The sequence below is a fragment of the Erpetoichthys calabaricus genome, chromosome 3, assembly GCF_900747795.2.
Source record: "Erpetoichthys calabaricus chromosome 3, fErpCal1.3, whole genome shotgun sequence".
Taxonomy (NCBI): Eukaryota; Metazoa; Chordata; class Cladistia; order Polypteriformes; family Polypteridae; genus Erpetoichthys; species Erpetoichthys calabaricus.
In genome coordinates this window covers 312,327,918-312,352,918 of record NC_041396.2, presented here as the reverse complement: position 1 = coordinate 312,352,918, position 25,001 = coordinate 312,327,918, and the positions used below count along the sequence as shown (strand labels likewise).

Sequence of the window (25,001 nt, the reverse complement as noted above, 5' to 3'; positions counted from 1 at the left end):
GACACGACTTGACACAAAGAACTTTCACGTGTTTGAAATCAAACACACAGATATAAAGGATCTGCTCATTTACATTACATTTATTTATTTCGCTGACGCTTTTATCCAAAGTGACTTACAGCATTTGGCCACATTTCTTTTTTCCAACTGAAGCACAGGCAGGTGAAGTGACCTGCTCAGTCACACAGTGTCAATGGTGGGATTTGGGCTCGCAAACCAAAGCCTTCATCACTGCGCCACACTGTCTGGCCTTTGTTAATGATCACTGAAAGACACTTGTGTACAAATCCTCACTAAAGCATTCATTACAAAGAAAGAAAATATGAAAACACACGAATGAGCACACACCTCTGTATTGTGTCGTTAGATTTTGAAATGTCTTACCAAGATAACTGAACACTTTTAGGAGTCATTGTGCTCTACAACAACCCTGAAAAAGAACCTGAAATCACAAACTTTAACCTCAACGTTACCTCAGCATCACACAAAAGAAAATGATAATAGTAGTTAAATAAAAAGAGTATCATGAAATAAAGTATAAAAATATGAAATAAACTACCGACTGTGCTAGTAGCCATGATTAGGGGTAATCCATCCATCCATTATCCTAACTATAGGGTCACAGGGGTCTGCCAGAACCAATCCCAGCAAACACAGGGCGGAAGGCAGGAAACAAACCCTGGGCAGGGTGCCAGCCCACCGCAGGACACACACACACACACACACACACAAACACCAAGCACACACTAGAGATAATTTAGAATCGCCAATGCACCTAACCTGCATGTCTGTGAACTTTGGGAGGAAACTGGAGCACCCGGAGGAAACCCACACAGACATGGGGAGAACATGCAAACTCTGCGCAGGGAGGACCCGGGAAGCGAACCAAGGTCTCCTTACTGCGAGGTTGCGCCACCGTGCCGCCCTGATTAGGGGTAATAAACAGTATATATATATATATATATTGTGAATAAGACGCTATATAAGCGTCCGACCTGGCACAGGTTCACACTGAGGCACGTATAAATTGAACACAAATCTTTTTATTTTCTCTTCAGCCGTGGGGCACATCTTCCCCGTGTCCCACAGGCCCAACACAGTCCCACAAGCATTTAATGCAATAAACACAAATAAATCTTTTTCTTCACCTGTGGGGCACGTCTTCCCCGTGAACCCCACAGGTATAACACAGTCCCAAAGTACCTCTTTCTCAAGACAGCAATCCTTCCATTGGCACCACCACTCCTCTCAGGCACCTCATTCTCTTCCTCCCGATTCTGGCCCTGAGTGGTGGTTGCTGGCTTCTTTTATGGCCCTGCCGGGAGTGCTCCTGGTGCTTGCTCACCTGTTCCCAATTGCACTCCCGTGTGGGCCCAATGATTAGACCAGCGGGGCTTAACTATCTTTGCCTCGCCCCCTGGCGGCCATCCCAGGTCCCCACAGGATTGGGAAGAACTTCATCTCCCATGAAACCCTGTGGGAAACTGAGGCATCATCATTAACCAGGGAGGCTGGCACCCAGCATCCCGGGGGAGGTATTGAGGAGTCCATGGCTGCTCCCCCGGAATACAAGTAGAAGGGACGTCCTGGCCAGGCATGGACCCTGGCCGTCCTCCACAATATATATATATATATATATATATATATATTGTCACACATGTACGATTAGGAAGCAGTCAAAGAGCCTAAAAGTGAGTGAAACATCGCGAGATAAAGGGAGATCACGTGGTACTTACCTGAACTCTTTTTTCCAACAGGACACAAGAAGAGAATTAATCCCGCAACTTCCGGGTTTTCAAAATGGCTGCGATGATGTCACTTCCGGTCATTACTGATGACATCACTTCCGGCACCCACAAACCACATCACTTCCGGTTCCTGTTGCTACATCACCATTTTGCCAACCATTTCCTGTCACATGTTTTTCTGCTCTATAAAACCACCATTTTGTTTTCAGTTCATTGTTCATTGTACTTTCAAGACTTTGAATTGCTTCATTTTTTCAATATTGTCTGTAAGACAATATACGGGGACGGTCCCCAAATCTTTATTTTGTATTTGTGACTTTCTTATTGATTACAATTGGCGTAGTCGGCAGGAGTTATTGTTCAAGATGTCTGAAGAACAAGACCTGAATAGCGTTCTCTCCACGATCATGGGAGATTTACAGTCCCTAAAAATCCAGATGGGGGAAACCAGGACTCAATTGGCGGAATCGGAGGCTCGTTCAGCCGCTAGGATACGGACGGAGGTCGCTCGGTCACCACCCATTGCTTTGACTACCCTTACTGAGTCGGATGACATTGAAACATATTTTTTGATCTTCGAGCGTACCGCTAAGCGGAACGCATGGCCGAGGTCGGAGTGGGCGTACCAACTGGCTCCCTACCTGAAGGGAACGGCGCAGAGAGCCTATTATGATTTAACTGAGGAGCAGGCTGCTGATTATGACGCTCTCAAACTTGAGGTCTTTAAACGCTACGGCGTATCTCCGGAGCAGCAGGCAAGAGAGTGGAGGGAGTGGCGATTTGACCCTGAGAGGCCATTGAGAACCCAGGGCTTTGAAGCCTGGGGAAAGGTCTGTCGTTGGCTACGGCCTGACGTCAATGACTCTCATAAATGGCCGAAATTCTGGCGTGTGAGACCTTTGTTCATGCTCTCCCCGAAAACATAGCCCAGCAAGTCCGGAAACACAATTACGAGAACATAGATTCTCTTATAAAAATTGCAGAGCATCACTGGGCGGCTTGCAAATCGGGAAGATCAGAACGGTTCTCTCGCCGAACCCAACAGGCACGTGGGGCAGCTCCTGAGCCCCCCCCGACAAGCTCCCGAACCTGCCATCCGTAGAAGGGATAGACCACCTAATCTTCCCCGCTGTTTCAAGTGTGGGGAGGTTGGACATCTGTCTCCTAGCTGCTCCTTTGAACTGATGGATTGTTCGTTGGTAAGGGGGGAAAGGTACTGTGCCACCGTGAGTAACCCTTTGTCTCTTCCCTACACAGGTGCAGTTATTATAAATGGCAGAAAGGTAAGGGCAATGTTTGATTCCGGGAGTAACATTTCTATTGTTGCTACCCGTTTCGTTTTACCGCAACAGTGGACTAAAATAAAAACCAGTCTAAAATGTATTCACGGAGATATCCGGTATTATAAAACAGCCAGATGTATTGTGACTGTAAATGGAAATTTAACAAGTATGGCCATGGCTGTGTTACCAGATCCTCCTTTTCCAGTTATACTAGGTAGAGACTGGAATGAAATTATTAGCGGTAAAAACGTAACTGTACCGAGGAAATATTTAGGCTTAATGATGGAACAAACTGACCCGACTGCCTCCACGTCATGTCCCTCAGTAGCACGGACGGATACTAGCACCCAGTGCGAAGAAATCAATGTCCCATCGTTCTCTACGGGAGCTAATACAGTTAACGTGGAGGACGTGGAGGCAGTAGCCCCTCCCATAGAGGTCGCACAAGACCCAATACAAGCGTTAACGTCCCAATTCCTTCTAACACCCTCATCCTTTAAAAGAGAGCAATGGAACGATGATTCCCTAAAATTTGCTAGGAATACTATAGTGTCCACCGAGGGTTATACAACTCTGAATCCCATGCCACCCACGCCGTTCTTTGTTATTAATAATGATCTGTTATACCGAGTCGCAGAACACGGGGGTGAAGTGCGAGCAACATTGCTAATCCCACGCACTTTTCGGCGAAAAGTGTGTGAATTAGCACATGCTCACCTTCTGGGAGCCCATTTGGGCTTCGATAAAACTTTAGAGAGGATAAAACTCCGATTTTATTGGCCGGGAATTAATGAGGAGGTCAGGCGATTTTGCGCTTCCTGTCCGGAGTGTCAACTTTGCCAGATTCCCAGGCGGACTCGAGCTCCTCTTGTTCCCCTTCCCCTTATTGATATTCCATTTGAAAGAGTCGGAAAAGACCTCGTAGGACCATTAGAACCCTCATTAAAAGGATTTAAATATATTTTAGTATTAGTTGATTATGCCACTCGCTTTCCAGAAGCTGTTCCTTTGCGCTCAGCTAATACAAAAACCATCAGACGGGAATTAGTAGGGATATTCGCTCGTGTTGGGATCCCCAAAGAGGTTTTAACAGACCAAGGGACTCCTTTCACTTCGGAGACGTTCAGGGAAATTGCTAAATTACTCCGTATAAAACATCAGAAAACGTCAGTCTATCATCCCCAAACTGACGGGTTGGTGGAACGTTTTAATCAAACATTAAAACAGATGTTGCGTAAGGTAGTTAGCGAGGATGGAAGAAACTAGGATCAGTTGCTTCCCCTCGTGTTGTTTGCATATCGGGAAGTCCCACAGACCTCTACAGGTTTCTCTCCTTTTGAATTATTGTATGGAAGACAACCCCGAGGGCTTTTGGATATGTTAAAAGAAGGATGGGAAGAGGAGGTCCTCCCTACTTCAAATGTTCTCGAATATATCGCACAATTACGCGATAGACTTGAGAAAATTAGACCTATTCTAAAAGATAATTTAGAAAAAGCACAAGCAGCGCAGTCTCGTTATTATAATAGAAACACCACCATTCGGGAGTTTGTCCCAGGTGATCGTGTAATGGTGCTCGTCCCAACCTCCCATTCAAAATTGTTGGCACACTGGCAAGGTCCTTATGAGATAAAGGAACGAAAAGGACTCGTCGACTATTTGGTTAAACAACCTAATCGTCGACCGAGTGAAAGAGTGTATCAAATAAATCTACTGAAACCATGGAAGGACAGGGACGTTGATCCCTCCTCCGGACACTCTAGTTCCTTTTTTATGTCATGTGCATATCTGAATTTTGGTCCTGATTTGACATCTGAACAATGACAAGATCTCGAACGGGCTATCTTGTCTGTCCCTAAAGTTGTGGACGAGACACCTGGACGTACTGCATTAGTTGTTCATGACATCATTACGGAACCAGGGGTGATTGTCAGAGAGAGACCTTATAGGCTCCCGGAGGCAAAGAAAGCGGAAGTAGAGCTGGAAATTAGACGAATGCTGGAACTAGGGGTTATTGAAGAAAGTTATAGCCCTTGGTCTAGTCCAATTGTCCTAGTTTCTAAACCTGATGGTTCGTGGAGGTTTTGCAATGACTTCCGACGACTAAATCAGGTCTCTAAATTCGATGCGTATCCCATGCCGCAAGTGGATGATTTACTTGATCGGTTAGGGAACGCTCGATTCCTAACTACTCTTGACATGACTAAAGGGTATTGGCAGGTTCCCTTAACGGACTCCGCTAAAGAAAAAAACACTTTTAGTACGCCCAACGGACATTGGCAATATAGGGTGCTTCCTTTTGGTTTGCACGGGGCACCAGCTACTTTTCAACGTCTGGTGGATACACTGCTTCGGCCCCACAATTCCTATAGTGCCGCCTACTTGGATGACGTTGTCATTTATTCCGGCACATGGAAGGATCATGTATTGCAGGTTAAAGCAGTTCTCTCCACACTAGCGTCAGCCGGACTTTGCATCAACCCGAAGAAATGTTTCTTCGGATTGAGGGAAGCCAAATATTTAGGCTATGTGGTGGGTGGGGGTACTGTTAAACCACAATGTGATAAAATTGATACCATCTTGAATTGGAACCGTCCGATGAATAAGAGGCAGGTTCAAGCATTTTTAGGGCTGGCGGGTTACTATCGTCGTTTTGTACCGCACTTCTCTGAAATTGCTACGCCCTTATCGAACTTAACAAAGAAACGAGCGCCTTTAAAAGTGGTGTGGGATGATGCGGTGGAAAAATCATTCAGTGACTTGAAATTGGCCCTTACATCAGCACTGGTGTTGAAATCTCCTGATTTTTTTATTCCTTTTATTCTGCAGACCGACGCATCGGCCACAGGATTGGGTGCCGTGCTGAGCCAATGTGTCGACGGTGCTGAACACCCCGTTATGTACCTCAGCCGGAAATTGTTGGAACGAGAGACCAAGTATGCTGCGGTGGAGCGAGAAGCCTTGGCGATCAAATGGGCTATTACATCTCTACGGTACTACCTACTGGGACGCGAGTTTACTCTGGTGACAGATCATGCCGCTTTACAGTGGATGTCTCTCCATCGTGAGTCTAACCCGCGCATCACTAGGTGGTTTTTGGATTTACAACAATATCGTTTTAGTGTCGTTTATCGTAGGGGTTCCTTGCAAGCCAACGCAGATGCTCTCTCTCGTGTCCACGACCTCGCGGTGCAGGTCGCCCGACCCGACGGGTCTGGGCTGAGGGGGGGGGTCATGTCACACATGTACGATTAGGAGGCAGTCAAAGAGCCTAAAGGTGAGTGAAACATCGCGAGATAAAGGGATATCACGTGGTACTTACCTGAACTCTTTTTTCCAACAGGACACAAGAAGAGAATTAATCCCGCAACTTCCGGGTTTTCAAAATAGCTGCGATGACGTCACTTCCGGTCATTATTGATGACATCACTTCCGGCACCCACAAACCACATCACTTCCAGTTCCTGTTGCCACATCACCATTTTGCCAACCATTTCCTGTCACATGTTTTTCTGCTCTATAAAACCACCATTTTGTTTTCAGTTCATTGTTCATTGTACTTTCAAGACTTTGAATTGCTTCATTTTTTCAATATTGTCTGTAAGACAATATACGGGGACGGTCCCCAAATCTTTATTTTGTATTTGTGACTTTCTTATTGATCACAATATATATATATAAAACAGCATTTCATGTGACCATACATCATATTCCTGATATAAGATGCAGTTAATCTAATTTATTAATGTCCAAGATTAGAACATTCTGTCGATAGTCAAAGCATTGGTGGAGATTCATAAAATACAACTAAGAATGAATTTAAAGCATTAAACACAAACATAATAACATTGTTGTGATGATAAACTCTAATATCGGCTTTTCCTATTCAGTAATTTTAGATAACCAGATGTTTCATCTTTCCATCCATTTTCTAACCCCATGCTTCAAATTAACAGTCGTATCGAGTCCGACTCTGTCCTGACAGCACCGGGCAGTAACCCGGCGTGAGCGGCTTAGGCCAGGAGGACATTGGCTGGGATTTCAACATCATTTATAACAAATCAACTCACCGACATGTTGAATGATTTACAGACACAATCTGACAGAGCAGAGCAAAAGTCACAGCAGTGCTTAGCAGTCCAGTTTGTTTATTATGAGACTGATTATCAGACATTTTAATAATTAAACTCAACTCATAAAAAGTGTATTGATGTGCAGTGAGAAACACAAGCAGGATACACCAATAACAATATGAGACACATAAAAGAGTTCTAATGATTAATACAAAAAATGCATAATATACAAAAAAAAATAAATGCAAATTGGCGGCACCAAATATTATTGTGCACTGACATCAAGTTTTAAAAATTAAAATAAATTAATCACTGAAGACGCAGAGCTAAATATTTTAAAACTCAATATTATTTTAACCTTTTAACCGCCAACTCCCTAAATATTCCCCATGCCAGGAGAAATCTGAACAATTTTCGTTTTTTTACTTTACATTTATTCAAGCAGTATTTACCTGCTGAAATACCTGCTGAAATGTTTCAAATAAATGGTCAATCAAAGGACGTAGCTTGAACAAGCGGTCACGGTTTGGATCTTTCATATCTGGCTCAAATAACGGGCAGCAGTCCAGTTGAGATGCTGGGGATACACCCACTCATCGCCATCATCCGATGCGTCGTCATTCACAGTATCATGCAGCGCACGTTGCTGATCATCATTGTCGCTAAAATCTTCTTCAGAACTGCTACAATCATGATCAGAATTATTGTCCAAAATCGCCTGCAAAACCTCACTTGAAGTCAGTTTACGTTTCGCCATATTCACAGCTTTCACTTTCGAATCACATCACATGATCGGCCAATACAAGCGCAGAGTTGTCGAAATAAAACGTAGTAATAATACCCACGCCAAACTGTCAGTTATACTACGCGCCAGGCATTCACATAACCACAGGCAAATGTGCCGGATAATTCTGACATTAAGGCGTCAGCAATAAAGCTACGATGCCGGATATATCCGGCAGAGGGCGGTTAAGGGGTTAAGGGCTTTTCTGAACCAGGGATAAAAAAAAGCGTAAATGATTGGATTAACTCCAAAGCTCACCTCACTTACCCATGATAATGCGTTCCTTATTTCATGCAAGGTAAGTGAAGTAGCAGCAGTACAGATCCATCCATCCATCCTCTTCCGCTTATCTGAGGTCGGGTCGCGGGGGCAGCAGCTTGAGCAGAGATGCCCAGACTTCCCTCTCCCCGGCCACTTCTTCTAGCCTCTTCCGGGAGAATCCCAAGGCGTTCCCAGGCCAGCCGAGAGACATAGTCCCTCCAGCGTGTCCTGGGTCTTCCCCGAGGCCTCCTCCTGGTTAGACGTGCCCGGAACACCTCACCAGGGAGGCGTCCAGGAGGCATCCTGATCAGATGCCCAAGCCACCTCATCTGACTCCTCTCGATGTGGAGGAGCAGCGGCTCTACTCTGAGTCCCTCCCGGATGACTGAGCTTCTCACCCTATCTTTAAGGGAAAGCCCAGACACCCTGCGGAGGAAACTCATTTCAGCCGCTTGTATTCGCGATCTCATTCTTTCGGTTACTACCCATAGCTCATGACCATAGGTGAGGGTAGGAACATAGATCGACTGGTAAATTGAGAGCTTCGCCTTGCGGCTCACCACGACAGACCGATGCAAAGCCCGCATTACTGCAGACGCCGCACCGATCCGCCTGTTGATCTCACACTCCATTCTTCCCTCACTCGTGAACAAGACCCCGAGATACTTGAACTCCTCCACTTGAGGCAGGATCTCGCTCCCAACCCTGAGAGGGCACTCCACCCTTTTCTGGCTGAGGACCATGGTCTCGGATTTGGAGGTGCTGATTCTCATCCCAGCCGCTTCACACTCGGCTGCGAACCAATCCAGAGAGAGCTGAAGATCATGGCCTGATGAAGCAAACAGGACAACATCATCTGCAAAAAGCAGTGACCCAATCCTGAGTCCACCAAACCGGACCCCCTCAACGCCCTGGCTGCGCCTAGAAATTCTGTCCATAAAAGTTATGAACAGAATCGGTGACAAAGGGCAGCCCTGGCAGATTCCAACTCTCACTGGAAACGGGTTCGACTTACTGCCGGCAATGCGGACCAAGCTCTGGCACCGATCGTACAGGGACCGAACAGCCCTTATCAGGGGGTCCGGTACCCCATACTCTCGGAGTACCCCCCACAGGATTCCCCAAGGGACACGGTCGAACGCCTTTTCCAAGTCCACAAAACACATGTAGACTGGTTGGGTGAACTCCCATGCACACTCTAGGACCCTGCTAAGGGTGTAGAGCTGGTCCACTGTTCCGTGACCAGGACGAAAACCACACTGTTCCTCCTGAATCCGAGGCTCGACTATCCGACAGACCCTCCTCTCCAGGACCCCCGAATAGACTTTTCCAGGGAGGCTGAGGAGTGTGATCCCTCTGTAGTTGGAACACACCCTCCGGTCCCCTTTCTTAAATAGGGGGACCACCACCCCGGTCTGCCAATCCAGAGGCACTGTCCCTGATGTCCATGCGATGTTGCAAAGGCGTGTCAACCAAGACAGTCCTACAACATCCAGAGCCTTGAGGAACTCCGGGCGTATCTCATCCACCCCTGGGGCCCTGTCAGCAAGGAGTTTTTTGACCACCTCGGTGACCTCAGTCCCAGAGATGGGGGAGCCCACCTCTGAGTCCCCAGGCTCTGCTTCCACATTGGAAGGCATGGTAGTGGGATTGAGGAGGTCTTCGAAGTACTCCCCCCACCGACCCACAACGTCCCGAGTCAAGGTCAGCAGCGCACCATCCCCACCATATACAGTGTTGACACTGCACTGCTTCCCCCTCCTGAGATGCCGGACGGTGGACCAGAATCTCCTCGAAGCCGTCCGAAAGTCGTTCTCCATGGCCACCCCAAACTCCTCCCACGCCCGAGTTATTGCCTCAGCAACCACCAAAGCCGCATTCCGCTTGGTCTGCCGGTACCTATCAGCTGCTTCCAGGGTCCCACAGGACAAAAGGGACCGGTAGGACTCCTTCTTCAGCTTGACGGCATCCTTCACCGCCGGTGTCCACCAACGGGTTCAGGGATTACCGCCACGACAGGCACCGACCACCTTACGGCCACAGCTCCGGTCAGCTGCCTCAACAATAGAGGCACGGAACATGGCCCATTTGGACTCAATGTCCCCCACCTCCCTCGGGATGTGGTCGAAGTTCTGCCGGAGGTGGGAATTAAAGCTACTTCTGACAGGGGGCTCTGCCAGACGTTCCCAGCAGACTCTCACAACACGTTTGGGCCTACCAGGCCTGACCGGCATCCTCCCCCACCATCGAAGCCAACTCACCACCAGGTAGTGATCAGTTGACACCTCCGCCCCACTCTTCACCCGAGTGTCCAAGACATGTGGCCGCAAGTCCGACGACACGACCACAAAGTCGATCATCGAACTGAGGCCTAGGGTGTCCTGGTGCCAAGGGCACATATGAACACCCCTATATTTGAACATGGTGTTCGTTATGGACAATCCATGACGAGCACAGAAGTCCAATATTTTTATATTTTAAAAATAACAGCGGCCCCAGCAGAGACCCCTGCTGGTCACCACTCTTAACATCAGCCAGTTCTGATGAGGTTCCGCGCACCATCACCCTCTGCTTCCTGTGTCTGAGCCAATTCTACACCCATTTTAAAACATCACCCTGAACTGCCACTTCTTTTAGTGTGATACCCAACCTCTCATGTTCTCCATATGCTTTCTGAAAGTCCAGGTAAATAATATCATAAGACGCACCACTCTCATCATATTGTCAAGGTCAAGCAGCACCTTCGTATTCTATGGCAGGTTCAAGTAACTTCTTAAATGTTCTTAATGTGGTAAAAAAGAAAAGCAAATAAAAAGGTAATTGGGTGTGCAAATCAAAGTGCCTTTAGCATGAGAAAGGCTCTACATAAATAAAATGTATTCTTCTTCTTATTATTATTACTATTAAATATTCAAACTGGCTATCTGAGGAGCTGTCCCAGATGAATATGATGAATATGTGAGGCTTTTCAGTCTCTTAATGGCTCTGTGGTTCTGTTTATTCTGCTTCTCTTCCTTCCTGGGTCTTCTCTTTCAAATCAGCAAATGATAGAATAAATAAAATCCTTTCACTTTAAGCTGATGCCTTTTTAAAGCTTGTCACAGCCAAGATGAACACCGCTGGCCCCTCTCTGTCTAATGTCATTTTGACAAACTGTAGCAGTTCATCACGTCCATGAGGTCAGTATGCACAAAGATAAGCAATGGTTCAAGAGTGTCAATTTTACACATGTGGCAAGTGCAGAAAATGATGATTCCAACTTGAGCTTTATTAAAACTATAATTGTGCTGTTTTAAGTTTTAACTTTCTAAATCCCACTTGTTAGCAAGAGGTGTCTGTCTGCTCTTCTGACTGCAGAAATAAATCTCCTCAGTGTGAAACAGCCCTCTGTCTGGAGCTGCTCCATGGGAAGTACAATTAATAATCACATAAAAAATGAAATTGTCTACAATAATAATAATAATCCATCCATTATCCAACCTGCTGAATCCGAACACAGGGTCACGGGGTTCTGCCGGAGCCAATCCCAGCCAACACAGGGCACAAGGCAGGGAACCAATCCCAGGCAGGGTGCCAACCCACCGCAGGAATAATAATAATGTGATATAAAATATAATAAAATCACTTTTCCCTAAACTCTAAAACTAATATTTAATCTTTTAATATTTTGCGCTCTCCTTGTATGTTGCATCAATTCTACAAATACAAATTCCACAGTGCAGCTAGTAAAGAGAATTCTGGGAAGGGAGACACTTTCAACAACTTCATCAGTGCAGCGGATTATGTAACCTGCAACTCGTCAGCCTGTGGTTAGAGGAAAGAAGAGACGTCAAGGGAATAAATAAAATAAAGCTCAGTGCAAAAAGGAGAAACCTGAGACGAGAACTGACACCAGAGAGCAAAGTCAAGGAATTTAACACAAAATGACTTCAGCTGTGTGTGTTTATATAATGGCATTTCACCTGAACAGACATCACAATCAGGAAATACGATGAGCTGAATCAAATTTAGGATCTGAGTGGACAGTCACAGCATTGTCTGGGATTAGTGACACGACTTGACACAAAGAACTTTCACGTGTTTGAAATCAACATGCTGAGGTTTATCTAAACACACGGATATAAAAGATCTGGCCATTGACATTACATTTATTTATTTGGCTGACGCTTTAATCCAAAGCGACTTACAGCATTTCAGATACAATTGGCTGCGTTTCCTTTTTCCAACTGAAGCACAGGTGGGTGAAGTGACCCTCTCAGAGCCACACGTGGTGGGATTTGAACTCACAACCCAAAGCCTTCACCACTGCACCACACTGCCTGATCTTTGTTAATAATCACTTAAAGAGACACTGTGTTCAAATCCTCAGTAAAGGATTCATTACAAAGACATAAAATCTCAAAAGACACAAATGAGCACACACTTCTGTATTTTTAAATGTGTTGCCAAGATAACTGAACACTTTCTGTGTATGAAGTAGCAGGAGCCATTGTGCTCTACAACAACCCTACAGCTACTGAAGAAATGAAAGACAAAGAAAGCCTGAACGATTTGTGACGTGCCGCTCAAAAAGAATAAATCTGAACTTACGCAATATTTATCTGACCATAAATAACATAATTAACAAAAGCTGCAGGAACCCGAGAGTAGAACTTGACATCAGAGAGGAAAGGAAAGAAATCACAGATTTTAACACTCAAAGTACCTCAGCATCATACAAAAGAAAATGATAATAGCAGTCAAATAAAAAAGAATATCATGAAATAAAGTATAAAAATATGAAATAAACTGCCAACTGTGTTAGTAGCCGTGATTAGGGGTAATATACAGTATATACATATAAAACAGCATTTCATGTGAACACACATCATAATCCTGAAATAAGATGCAGCGAATCAAATTTATTAATGTCCAAAATTAGAACATTCAGTCGATAGGCAAAGCATTGGTGGAGATTCATAAAATACAACTAAGAATGAATTTAAAACATTAACACGCAAACTTAATAGCATTGTTGTGATGATAAACTCTAATATCGGCTTTTCCCATTCAGTAATTTTAGATAACCAGATGCTTCATCCTTCCATCCATTTTCTAACCCCATGTTCCAAATTAACAGTCCGCAGTAACCCGGCGTGAGCGGCTTGTGCCAGGATCACATCGGCTGGGATTTCAACGTCATTTATAACAAATCAACTCACCGACATGTCGAATGATTTACAGACACAATCTGACAGAGCAGAGCAAAAGACACAGCGGTGCTTAGCAGTCCAGTTTGTTTATTATGGGGCTGATTATCAGACATTTCAATAAATAAACTCGTTTAAAGTGTATTGCTGTGGAGTAAGAAACACAAGCAGAATACACCAATAACAGAATCCATAATATGCAACATAATTAAATTCAAATTGTCAGCACTGAATATTATTGTGCACTGTCATCAACTTTTCAAACTTAAAATAAATTAATCACTGAGGAAGCGGGGCTAAATATTTTAAACCTTAATATTATTTTAAGAGCTTTTCTGAACCAGGGATAAAAAAAAGCATAAATAATTGGATTAACTCCAAAGTTCACCTCACTTACTAATATTAACGCATTCCTTGTTTCACGCAAACTCAATGAAGTAACAGCACTACAGAGATCAAACAAAATGACGGGTAACCAGCAGACCATAAAGGCGGCCACCACCAGTCCGAGGGTCTTTGCTGCTTTTGTTTCAGATGCTTTAGGTGTTTTTGAATTGCTGCTCTCCACCGACTGCGTCTTTTCAATCAAACATTTAATGGCTTTAGAATGTCTTTTGGCAACTATAAATATTCTTGCATAAGAACATATCATTAGTGAATATGGGATAATAAAAGTAAACATTAAAACAACAAAACCTGAATACTCGTATCCATACAGAATACAGGATTGTTCACACACCCCTGTTTCAATATAACTAAAATATAAAAACAAGAAGGTAAACACAAGTGAATACAACCACATCACTACAATGCTGAGCTTTGTGACATTCAAAGTTATTTTTGAGCTGTAAAAGAATGGATTACAAACAGCAATGTAGCGATCAATGGATATTAAAACCACATGAGCAATAATGGCCACACTTAACAAGTTACCAAGTGCCACAAACACATAACAGTAGATCACTCCAAAATACCAGCAGGTTTCAATCTGAAGAGTCAAAGTAAAAGGCAACACAAACAAACCCACCAAGAAATCAGCCACTGCAAGTGAAAGGAGCAGAAAATTTGTCGGCGTGTGCAGCTGCACAAAATGAGAGATAGAAATGATGACAAGAAGATTTCCAAAGATAGTGACAAAAATCAAAAGAATACAGAAAATATAAAGACATACATAGACGTCTGTTTCATAAATTAATTTGTAGCAAGATGCATTGTTATTAGGAAAGCAGTAACCAACATGTGGCTTCTTAAATTCCATTTTATTTTCCTCAGCAATGCCACGTTTACCCACAGACACGCTAAGACTGCTGTACCTGACAGCGGGCGTCTGCAGGTGATATTTATTCAGTCTCTAAAGGGATCACAGCAGCCTCTCTGCACCAGTTCATTACCGTCTGATGTTCTTCTTCACTCCTAATTAGGGGTTTTAGGTTAAGTTCGACTTAATTATCCTAGAAGGAAATATGTTTGCAGCAGGAAATTACAAAAACAAAAGACATTACTACAGAGATCCAATAGATACAACAAAGACATAACATTTGACAAGCAGTGTTATTGCATAAACACAAATCAACACAAAAAAGAAGAATAACTTTAAACAGCACACAAAATAATATTGCAGAGTTTAACATTTAGCAGCATCCCTACAAGTAACAGAATTTAAAATGCTTATAGCTCTAGGAATAAAAGAGTTCTTAAACCTGGAAACCTAGATCTGCACCCTGATAGCAACAGCTGGCACTTAGCGTAAAGAGGATGGCATCTGTCTGACAGAACTGAGTTGGCTTTCTTTCTAACATGATTGCAATACATGTTAGTGATAGACGTCTGCTGTGAAACAGTCATTTTACTGCAAAATATTTATAATGTGGGCAGCATGGTGGTGCAGTGAGTAGCGCTGCTGCCTCGCAGTTAGGAGACCTGGGTTCACTTCCTTGGTCCTCCCTGCGTGGAGTTTGCATGTTCTCCCCGTGTCTGTGTGGGTTTCCTCCCACAGTCCAAAGGCATGCAGGTTAGGTAGATTGGTGATTCTAAATTGTTCCTAGTGTGTGCTTGGTGTAGGTGTGAGTGTGTGTGTGTGCCCTGCGGTGGGCTGGATAATGGATGGATGGATATTTATATTGTTGTGAAGATGATGTATATCTTGTTGTTGAGGTTTCCAAATCAACAGATAAATACAAATGTAACAATGGATTCAATAAAGACTTGTAAAAAAAATGTCACCATGGTTTTGTCCACATTAAACAGTTGAGTTTCATAAGGAATAAAAGTTGTGACTGCCCTTTTTTACAGACTTACGCTGTGTTAAGAAAGTTTAGTTTGTTCTCAATGATTGTTCCAGATATTCATATTGCTCAGTTATCTCCATGGTCTCCCCTTTTATTAAAGTTGAAACTGTGGATGGCGAAGAGCACCTGCCTTCTCTTTTTCATAGTATTTATGCCACTTGAATATATTTCTTCACATTTGTATCATTAGGCTGGCCAAAATACTGCAGAGATGTCTATGGATCTCCTAGCTCAAGCAAGGCAAAGCCATCACGATGCAATGCTTCATGTTTCTTGGCAGAGGCCCTAAGCCCCTTGAAACCCAAAGAAGAAAGGTAGTTGTCAGAGGCTGGCCAATGTTCAACACAGCTAGGGTAATCCATGAAAAGGCTCTGGAGAGTCACCACCTGGGGACACCCCTCTCGCTTCATCCTTCGCCCAGCCCCACTTCGCACCTCAGCCCAACCAACCCAGCCCTTGGAACCAATCCTTATCCTAAAGTTACGGATCCGGCTTGCCGACTTCCCTTGCCTACATTGTTCTAACATGCCAGAGGCTGTTTACCTTGGTGACCTGCTGTAGATATGGGTACGGCCCGGTGTGAGATTTACACCCTTTCCACTGGATTTTCAAGGGCTGGCAAGAGCTCTCTGAATGCTGCAAAAATAAGACTCTTTCCAATGCACGGGCCCCTCTCTTGGCCTCCGGGGGCGTCTGGGATCTGATGAGCGTCAGCATCGGGCACCTTAACCCACTGTTTGGTTCATCCCACAGCGCCAGTTCTGCTTACCAAAAGTGGCCCACTAGGCACTCAGCATTCACGGCTCCACACCTGTGAGCCGGGCTTCTTGAGAATAGGTTGAGATCGTTTCGGCCCCAAAACCTTTTATCGTTCCCTTTACCAAGGAAAACTGCGTTCGGCGAATGCCAGCTATCCTGAGGCAAACTTCGGAGGGAACCTGCTACTAGATGGTTCGATTAGTCTTTTGTCCGTATACAAAGGTTGGACAAGTGATTTTGGGGGACAGAGGGGCATGGGTCCCTATGAATTCCCCAGCCTCGCCAACCACAAGGAGCGATTGATCAAAAAGGCAACCCTCAGACATGCATGGCCCCAGGAAAGACCCAGGGCCGCAAGGTGCGTTTGAAGTGTTGATGATCAAGGTGTCCTGCAATTCATATTAGTTCTTGCAGCTAGCTGCGTCCTTCATCGATGTACGAGCCGAGTGATCCACTGCCAAGAGTAGTCTGTCTCTCTCCGTGTCTGTCAAAGGCCCAATGAGGAGGAACAAGAGGAACTGAGACAGGGTAGCACAGGGGCCCGGGTGCCCAGAGTTGGCTTCCCCCCACACCGGGCAGGGAGGGGAGGTGCATTGGGTCTTTGAACCTTGTTGTCGAAGTGGACAGGTAGGTGCCCAGTTTAGCCCCACCAGCCGACAAGGGTGGTTAAGGCAACTTTGTGACCATCCTGACTCACATGGGACGAGAGGTCCGGGCAGTCTTGGAGAGTCGAAAGGGAAGGGGAGGGCACCTTTGGCAGATGCCCTGTTTTCCTCAGCCCCCATCCCCCTCCGCCTCTCCGGGTAGGCATCAGTAATGATCCTTCCACAGAGTCACCTACGGAAACCTTGTTATGACTTTTACTTCTTTAGATAGTCAACTTGTCTTCTTGGAGCTCTGCCAGAGGCCAAGAGCGACTGTGGCAGAGCTGATCTGAAGACCTCACCAAACCATCGTTGGTAGCGACAGACAGTGTGTATAAAGGGTAGAGACTTCATCATTGCTAGCTTATGACCCACACTTAATGGAAATTCCTCATTTATGGGGAACAATTGCAAGCACCAGTCTCCATCACAAATGGGATTCAACGGCTTACCCACACTCCTCGGGGCTGGGTAGACAGACATTGATCAATTCATTGTAGCAGCCCCGGACATCTAACGGCATCACAGACCTGTAATTGATCAATCTCACGTGGCTGAAAGCCATTTGTCTCTCTATTAACTGTTAAGTGGAGGGAGTTTTGTTCGTTATTGGAATTAACTTGACAATTCGCTCCACCAACTAAGAGGGACCCTGCACCACCACCCACAGAATCGAGAAAGATCTATCAATCTAACAATCCTCTCCGTGTCCAGGCCGGGTGAGGTTTCCCATGTTGAGTCATCATGTTGGCCGTGCCCTTGCGTCAATTCCTTGAAGTTTCAGCTTTGCTACCATACTCCTCCTGGGGACCACCACCACCATCCCCTGTGAAACTGCCCTTCCGGCCTGCACCCCACCTGACCAACAATTTTGCCTCTGCCTGGGAAGACAGAAGAGTCAGGGAGTAGAAGGGCAGGTCCAGAAAATGAGACTTAACGTGAACCATAGACCTTTCTCTAGCAATCCCCCATCTCAGTATGCATGGTAAGCCAGTATACACTGGGAGACATGCCTGGGGGTGACCAGGGATCTTCCATCTGAGGTATTTCTCATTCATTTTTTGAGGTCTTAAAAAGCTCCTCTCTGAAAATCTCTGGAGGGTGTCAGCTGGGGCACCCCAGGGAGGGTAATGGGCTGACCCCCGGACCCAGCCCAGGGAGTTGGTTTGGAGCTCCCCCAAAGGGAGCAGCCGGTGGCCTCTTACCAGAATTTAGGATTTATGAAAGGCACAGGGTAATCTGGAGGGCACCTTGGGATGGGTATTGGCCGACAGCAGGAACTACCCACCGACGAAAGAGCAAAACCCAGTCACTTGGGATGGGCCCCTCAGCCTCTACCGGGGTGGTCCCGAAAGGCAGAGGGTCATGGTGTAAGGAGCTCGGGAAGGGTGTCGGCCCTAGTAGTCAAACGGCCCACCTCGATGGATCCCTGCTCAGCCATGCCAGGGCCGTCTGACTTCCACCACACCTTGGCTAGGGGGTCGATTCTGACACCGGGGCTGCATTTCCAGGGCAGCCAATAATTTTTCCAAGTCCTGACCTCAAACAAGCCTTCGGGATGGGTGCCAGCCCAAGGTGGAATTCACTCGTGCTCCCCGGTTCTCCCCAAGCATGGCCAGCCTGGCCTCAGCTCCTACAGAGCTCTGGAAGCCACCAAAGAGAAGCACAGAAAAATTTTCTAAGCCACCCCACTGTCCCTTAGGACCTCTGCTCCGCATCAAGGGATGCTTGATGGCGGCCAAACTAGTAATATTCAGAAACATATCAGCTGAGATCAAACTTCTGAGAAAAGTACTGGAGTGCCCTTCTAACTTAGCAGACCAAGGTGAGATGAAGGCCTGCTGCCAGCGCTGCCAGTGCTCCCTTAGAAGAAGGATTTAGACATGGAGTCATGTAGCTATTTTACAAGACCCTCTGTCCATTTCTTACTTGACTCTATGTCCAATTTGATTCTACATGACCCTCTGCCCTTTATTTACATGACCCTATGTCCGCTTTGATTGTTCATGACCTTCTGCCTTTTTTTTTACAAGACCCCATGTCTGCTTTGGTGTTACATGACCCTCTGCTCGATTTTTACATGACCCCATGCTCATTTTCTACATGACCCCAGGTCCACTTTGATTCTACATGACCCTCTGCTCATTATTTACATGACCAGGGGCCTCATGTATAAACGTTGCGTATGCACAAAAATGTTGCATACTCCCGTTTCCACCCACAAATCGCAATGTATATAACCAAAACTTGGCGTAAAGACACGCACATTTTCACGCTACCTAAATGCTTGGCATACACAACTTCTCCGCTCGGTTTTGCAAACTGGCGGCACCCAGCGTCAAAGCAGTGCTTTTGTTCCAGTGTGGTTTCCCTTTCTTTTTTAGATCCACATCCCTGACACAGCTTTATCATATACATTGAAAATAACCGCATATTGTTTATTAGTTTAATGCATCTGATTGTGATTAACCTTTAACAATATAATGGTCCACGGAATGGCCAAACTATTCCAAATAGCATAGCTGCTTTAGCGTTGTTCCTCTCCATGCTCCACTCACACTATTTATCCTACTGTATCTGAGTGTGCAAGAGAATTATCGGTATACAGCATCAAGCACACGCTGCCACAGCCATGCTGTCTATTGAACTGCTCTCAAACAGCAAACACTTCAGAACTTTTCCTGTAGAGACATCGTGGTTCAGAAACAGTTTTATCCCAAGAACTATAAACGCACTTAATCAGTCCATCAAGTGCTCCTTGTAGAACTGCTTGTTAGTACAATCACCTCACTGTAAACTCGAGATACAGTTATAATATTGCACGACCCGAGCCGCTTTATAAAGTGAGTATTTACATATGATAATGATTTTTAAGATGAAATGCAGCAAAATATGTTCATTACATTATACAGATAAAATGTTAACATCTTTTAAATAATCTATATTGTTAATAATTAAACATGTGAGGGCACGATGTTGCAGCGCTAGCGATGATCTGGTCCCTCGTTCAGGGATTGTTCCTGCCTCGCGCTGTATTCTTGCTGGGGCTGGTGCGACACTGGATGGATAAATGGATAGAATAATTAAACATGTACTATGAAGATATTTAAATGTTCCTTAAAAGTTTTGAAGAATCGTCATTCTAAGCTTACAGATGGCTTAATATTTATTACAGAGCTGATTGTGTGGCAATTGGTTACTTGGAGAAAGAAAAGGAAGGACAGGAATTGGGGGTTAGTTCATTTGAAATAGGCAGTACTGCTGCAATAAATTATTTCATCGAAGGTCATGCATGGCGCAGCAAGCATCTTGCGTGAGGAAGTCTGTGGACAGGGCGCCAGTTCGTCACAATCACTGCACCATGTGTTCCCATGTTTAATAACATGCTTTAACTCCTATCATCATGAAAATTATATCAAGTATACACCTCAGTATTTTAATTATTCAGAGAGCTGTAATATCATGAATGTAATGGAATCTGTGTCCAGTCGTTTAAGAAGATCAAAGTGACTCACACAAATAGTGCAGATAGAAGAACACATACAAAACAAAGCATTTAACATGCTACTATAGTTAAGATGGTATTTGAAAAACTAGTAAATTAAACGATTTAAAGATGGTGTTTATGATGTTCTACTTTAATGACAAAATAAACTACATGATTAAAGTGGAAATTTCGAGATTAAAGTTGACATTTCAAGCTTTGTTTTCACTGTGTCCCTATTTTTTTTCTTTTCTCTGTACCCTAATAAGTTTTCATATGACACTCAGATGGTGGGCTTCAACTCTCCTTTTCACAGCAACTTTGATGTCTGACAACTTCTTTTTTATTTCGGGGCACTGTGCGACTTTGTGAACTTGAGCTTTCAAGTTTCTCCGACACTCTATGTCACTCGATCAACTTCCTTTTGTTGTTTATACCACTGTTTAAACCAACAAATAGTATGTTTTTCCTTGCCTCCACTTGGTATTCGCTGAAATTCTTCTATTTTCCCCCGTGCTTTTGCCATTGTCTTTTCACAGAACACTGAGCTTAAGAACAATTTATATTGATTTGCATATTTAAAGAGGTGTAATTCTGAGAGGAGTTTGGGAGTGGCAACAGGCGTGTGCACGTGCGTCACTGTTCACACTGACTGGGATTTATGGAGCAGAAGAACGTGGAAGTTGGCGAACGCAAAGATTTTTTCATCGGAATTTTTTCATGCATATGCACATTTCCGCTTTTGTCCTTACGCCATGTTTTAGTGTGAATTCTGCGCACGGCATTATGCAGGCCCCAGATGTCCACTTTGACTCTACATGACCCTCTCCTTGTTTTTTACATTATCCCATATCCGCTTTAGTTTTACATGGCCCTCTGCCCTTTTTTTACATGACTCCATTTCCGCTTTGACTCTAAATGACCCTCTGCCATTTTTTTACATGACCCTATGTCCACTTTGGTTTTACATGACCGTAAGTCAACTTTGACTTGACATGGCCCCATGCTCATTTTCTACTTGACCCCTGTCCGCTTTGATCCTACATGACACCATGCTCATTTTTACATGACCCCATGTCCGCTTTGATTCTACATGACCCAATGCTTGATTTTTTACATGACCCGTGTCCGCTTTGGTGTTACATGACCCTATGCTCATTTTTTACATGACCCCATATCCACTTTGATTTTACATGACCCTCTGCCCTTTTTTTAACATGACCCCATTTCTGATTTGGTTTTACATTACCCTCTGCTCATTTTTTACATGGCTCCATATCCGCTTTTATTCTAGATGACCCCATGCTCATTTTTCACATGACCCCATGTCCGCTTTGGTTTTACATGACCCTCTGCCCTTTTTTTACATGACCCCATGTCCGCTTTCACTCGACATGACCCCATGCTCGTTTTATGGATGACCTCATGTCTGCTCTGAATTTACCTGACCCCAGTTCTGCTTTTCTTTTATATTGTCCTCTGCTAATCTGCTCATTTTTTAGATGACCCCATGTCCGCTTTGATTCTACTTGACCCCATTTCCACTTTGGTTTTACAAGAACAGATGGCCACTTAGACTTGACACCACTCAAGGCGGAGTGATCTGCATTGGCAATCGGAAGGTTGCCAGTTTGAATCCCGTAAATGCCAATAGGGACTCTGCTCTGTTGGGCCCTTGAGCAAGGCCCTTAACCTGCAATTGCTGAGCGTAGTGAGAAAAGCGCTATATAAATGCAAAGAATTATTATTATTATGACCCCATGCTCGTTTTTACATGACCCCAAGTCCATTTTGGTTTTACATGACCAGAAGTCCACTTTGACTCGACATGACCCCAAGCTCGTTTTTTACATGGCCCCATGTCCACTTTGATCCTACATGCCCCCATGCTCATTTTTACGTGACCCCATGTACACTTTGATTCTAAAAGACCCTCTGGTCATTATTTACTTGACCCCTTTTCTGCTTTAGTTTTTTACATGACACACTGCTCATTTTTTACATGACCCCAAGTCTGCTTTGATCCTACATGACCACATGCTCGTTGGTTTTACATGACCCAATGTCCACTTTGACTCTACATGATCCTATGCTAGTATTTTACATGACTCCCATGTCCACTTTGACTTTAGATGACCCCATGCTCGTTTTTTACTTGACCCCATGTCTGCTTTTGTTTTATATGAAACACTGCTCATTTTTTTACATGACCCCAGGTCCACTTTGGTTTTACATGACCCCTTGCTCATTTTTTAAATGACCCCATGTCCGCTTTGGTTTTTCAAGACTCGATGTCCATATTGGTTTTACATGACCCCCATGTCCGCTTTGATCCTAATTGAACTCATGTCCACTTTGATTCTACATGACCCTCTGCTCGTTTTTTACATGACCCCATGTCCATTTTGGTTTTACATGACCAGATTCTTTTTTTTGATTGACCCCATGTCTGCTTTGGAGTTACATGGCACACTTCTCATTTTTTACAAGACCCTATGTCCGCTTTCATTTTACCCCATGCTTGTTTTTTACACAACCCCATATCTACTTTGATTGTACATGACCCCATATTAATTTTTTACATGACCCCCATGTCCGCTTCGTTTTACGATGACCTCATGTCTGCTTTGATTCTACATGACCCCATTTCTGCTTTTGTTTTACATGACCCCATGCTCATTTTTTACATGACCCTCTGCTTGGCTTGACTTTACATGAACCCCTAACTCACCGAATGGCAGCAGAACCAGTGATAGAAATTTCTAAAGGGTGGAGATTTAACCAGTCCTCTCAGTTTTCTCCTTGGCGAGGGTTATTTGGGTTCCTCCAGGAGTTTTCAGACCACTGGGTCAGGACTGGATGGGCTGGGGTCAATGCTCAATTTGGGGCTAGGTTCAGGGTTAGCAGAATGAAGGGCTGCAGTATAGGTTGCATGTGCTGATTGGTGGCCCAAGGGGGTTTAGAAGAATGTAGCTGACAAGGCAAGGTAGGAGATGCACAAGGTGTATAAGGTGTTTTTGGCCTAAACAGTTACACATCTTAAACATTGTATACGCAGGAAACAGCAAAGTTTTGAGAACACTGTATGGAGAATGAACTTTAAACAATTAGACTAAAGGAGATAAAGTGTACAGCGTGTGATTTTCTGGTTTAACCAGTCAGTGAAGCTTTGGTGCCAGGACTGCGATATACAAAATCAGTGGTTTAACCAATTAGTGACACCTCAGGCTGTGCGATCAAGGCGACTGTACTGCAATAAGCAAAATTAGCAGTTTAGCCAATCAATAAAAAGATGATAAGCTTCCTCATGCCTGGTTCCTTGAGGTGAGTATGTCTTCTTCTTATTATTATTATTAATATTGTTTCATATCTTTAATTATAATTTTTCTTTTAGGTGATGATGGCTAATAATTTAACCAATGAAACTGGATATTTGAACAATACCGGAAAGTAGAGAATGCCGAAAATGTTTGACAGAAATGGGCTGAACAATTTTATACATCTCCACCAAGTAGACAAACAATTTACAGCATATGAGGTAATTTGATAAAACTGGGTCCAAATGTAATGGTCCCAAAAGTGGTCAACCAGTGAGTATTAACAACCAAGAAAATGATTTGTTAGTAATTCTGACATTTACAGAATGCCCCAGAAAATCAAAAAAGAACTTTGTTTGAATTGGGCATTTCCCGTAGATCTTTGAATCATGTAATGTGACCAGGCCCGGATTTGAGTTTTCATCACCCCAGGCAATATTCTTCTGGCACCCCTTTTTTTATTATGTATTACTATAAAAATAAAATTTAAGCGAAATCCCATTTCTTAAAAAAAATTTTTTTTGTCTAAACTGTGGCACCCTGAGGCAATGGCCTAGATTGGCCTCTTTGTAAATCCGGCCCTGAATGTGACGTTTATGTTTGAAAATGTATCGGCCAAGATTGATTCATGGTATATTAGAGGATGATCCAGATTGCTGTTTACAATTCTGTGAAGTAGTTATGAATGAAGAAAGACAAGGCAATGGCATCATTGATAAAATTACATGGCCAGAAGAAGCTCAATTTAAACTGTCAGGTGCTGTAAATTGCCTGAACTGTGTCTACTGTTGTACAGAAAATCCCCATGTAACAATAAAACAACAGTTGAATTAGCCAGGGGTTGCAGTTTGGACAGGTCTTTGTTGTAAAGGGGTACTTGGACCTGTTTATTTCTATACAACTATTACACATGACCTGTATCTTAACATGCTGAGGGTCACTGTTTTACCACAATTACAGAGACAGCGTGATAATGAAGACTTTTTGATTCAACAAGACGGAGCTCCTAAATGGACTTCATCTGGGTTGTTGTCAAAGATAACGTCTTTTCATGACAACCATGTACTGTGGATGAAATGATTGACTACAATGAGAGAAGCATGTCAAGAAATTGATGACAATAAAGAACTCTGTGCCAAAATGTGCTTGAGTGTAGCAAGTAGACTACAAG

At 44.1% G+C, this 25,001-nt stretch overlaps 1 protein-coding gene and 1 non-coding gene across 2 annotated transcripts; both read right to left on the bottom strand.

Annotated features, from left to right (window-relative positions):
- Positions 1-7,383: 7,383 nt before the first annotated feature.
- Positions 7,384-14,637, bottom strand: LOC127527255 (trace amine-associated receptor 1-like). Its single transcript, XM_051925365.1, has 2 exons — positions 13,650-14,637; positions 7,384-7,445 (listed from the first exon to the last, which is right to left on the bottom strand). Exons 1-2 carry the CDS (start codon positions 14,594-14,596, stop codon positions 7,400-7,402), a joined length of 993 nt encoding a protein of 330 aa, XP_051781325.1. The 5' UTR covers positions 14,597-14,637; the 3' UTR covers positions 7,384-7,399.
- Positions 14,638-16,697: 2,060 nt separating this feature from the next.
- On the bottom strand, positions 16,698-16,851 carry LOC114644176 (5.8S ribosomal RNA). The gene has a single exon (XR_003714914.1). It is a non-coding gene; the product is annotated as a 5.8S ribosomal RNA (ribosomal RNA).
- Between the last annotated feature and the right edge of the window lie 8,150 nt (positions 16,852-25,001).

Excerpts from the sequence above, each read along its gene's own strand:
- LOC127527255 (XM_051925365.1), bottom strand. The coding sequence starts at position 14,596 with ATGGAATTTAAGAAGCCACATGTTGGTTACTGCTTTCCTAATAACAAT. Across the intron at positions 7,446-13,649 it reads GCTCTTAAAATAATATTAAG|TTTTAAAATATTTAGCTCTG; the intron begins GTTTAAAATATT and ends AATAATATTGAG.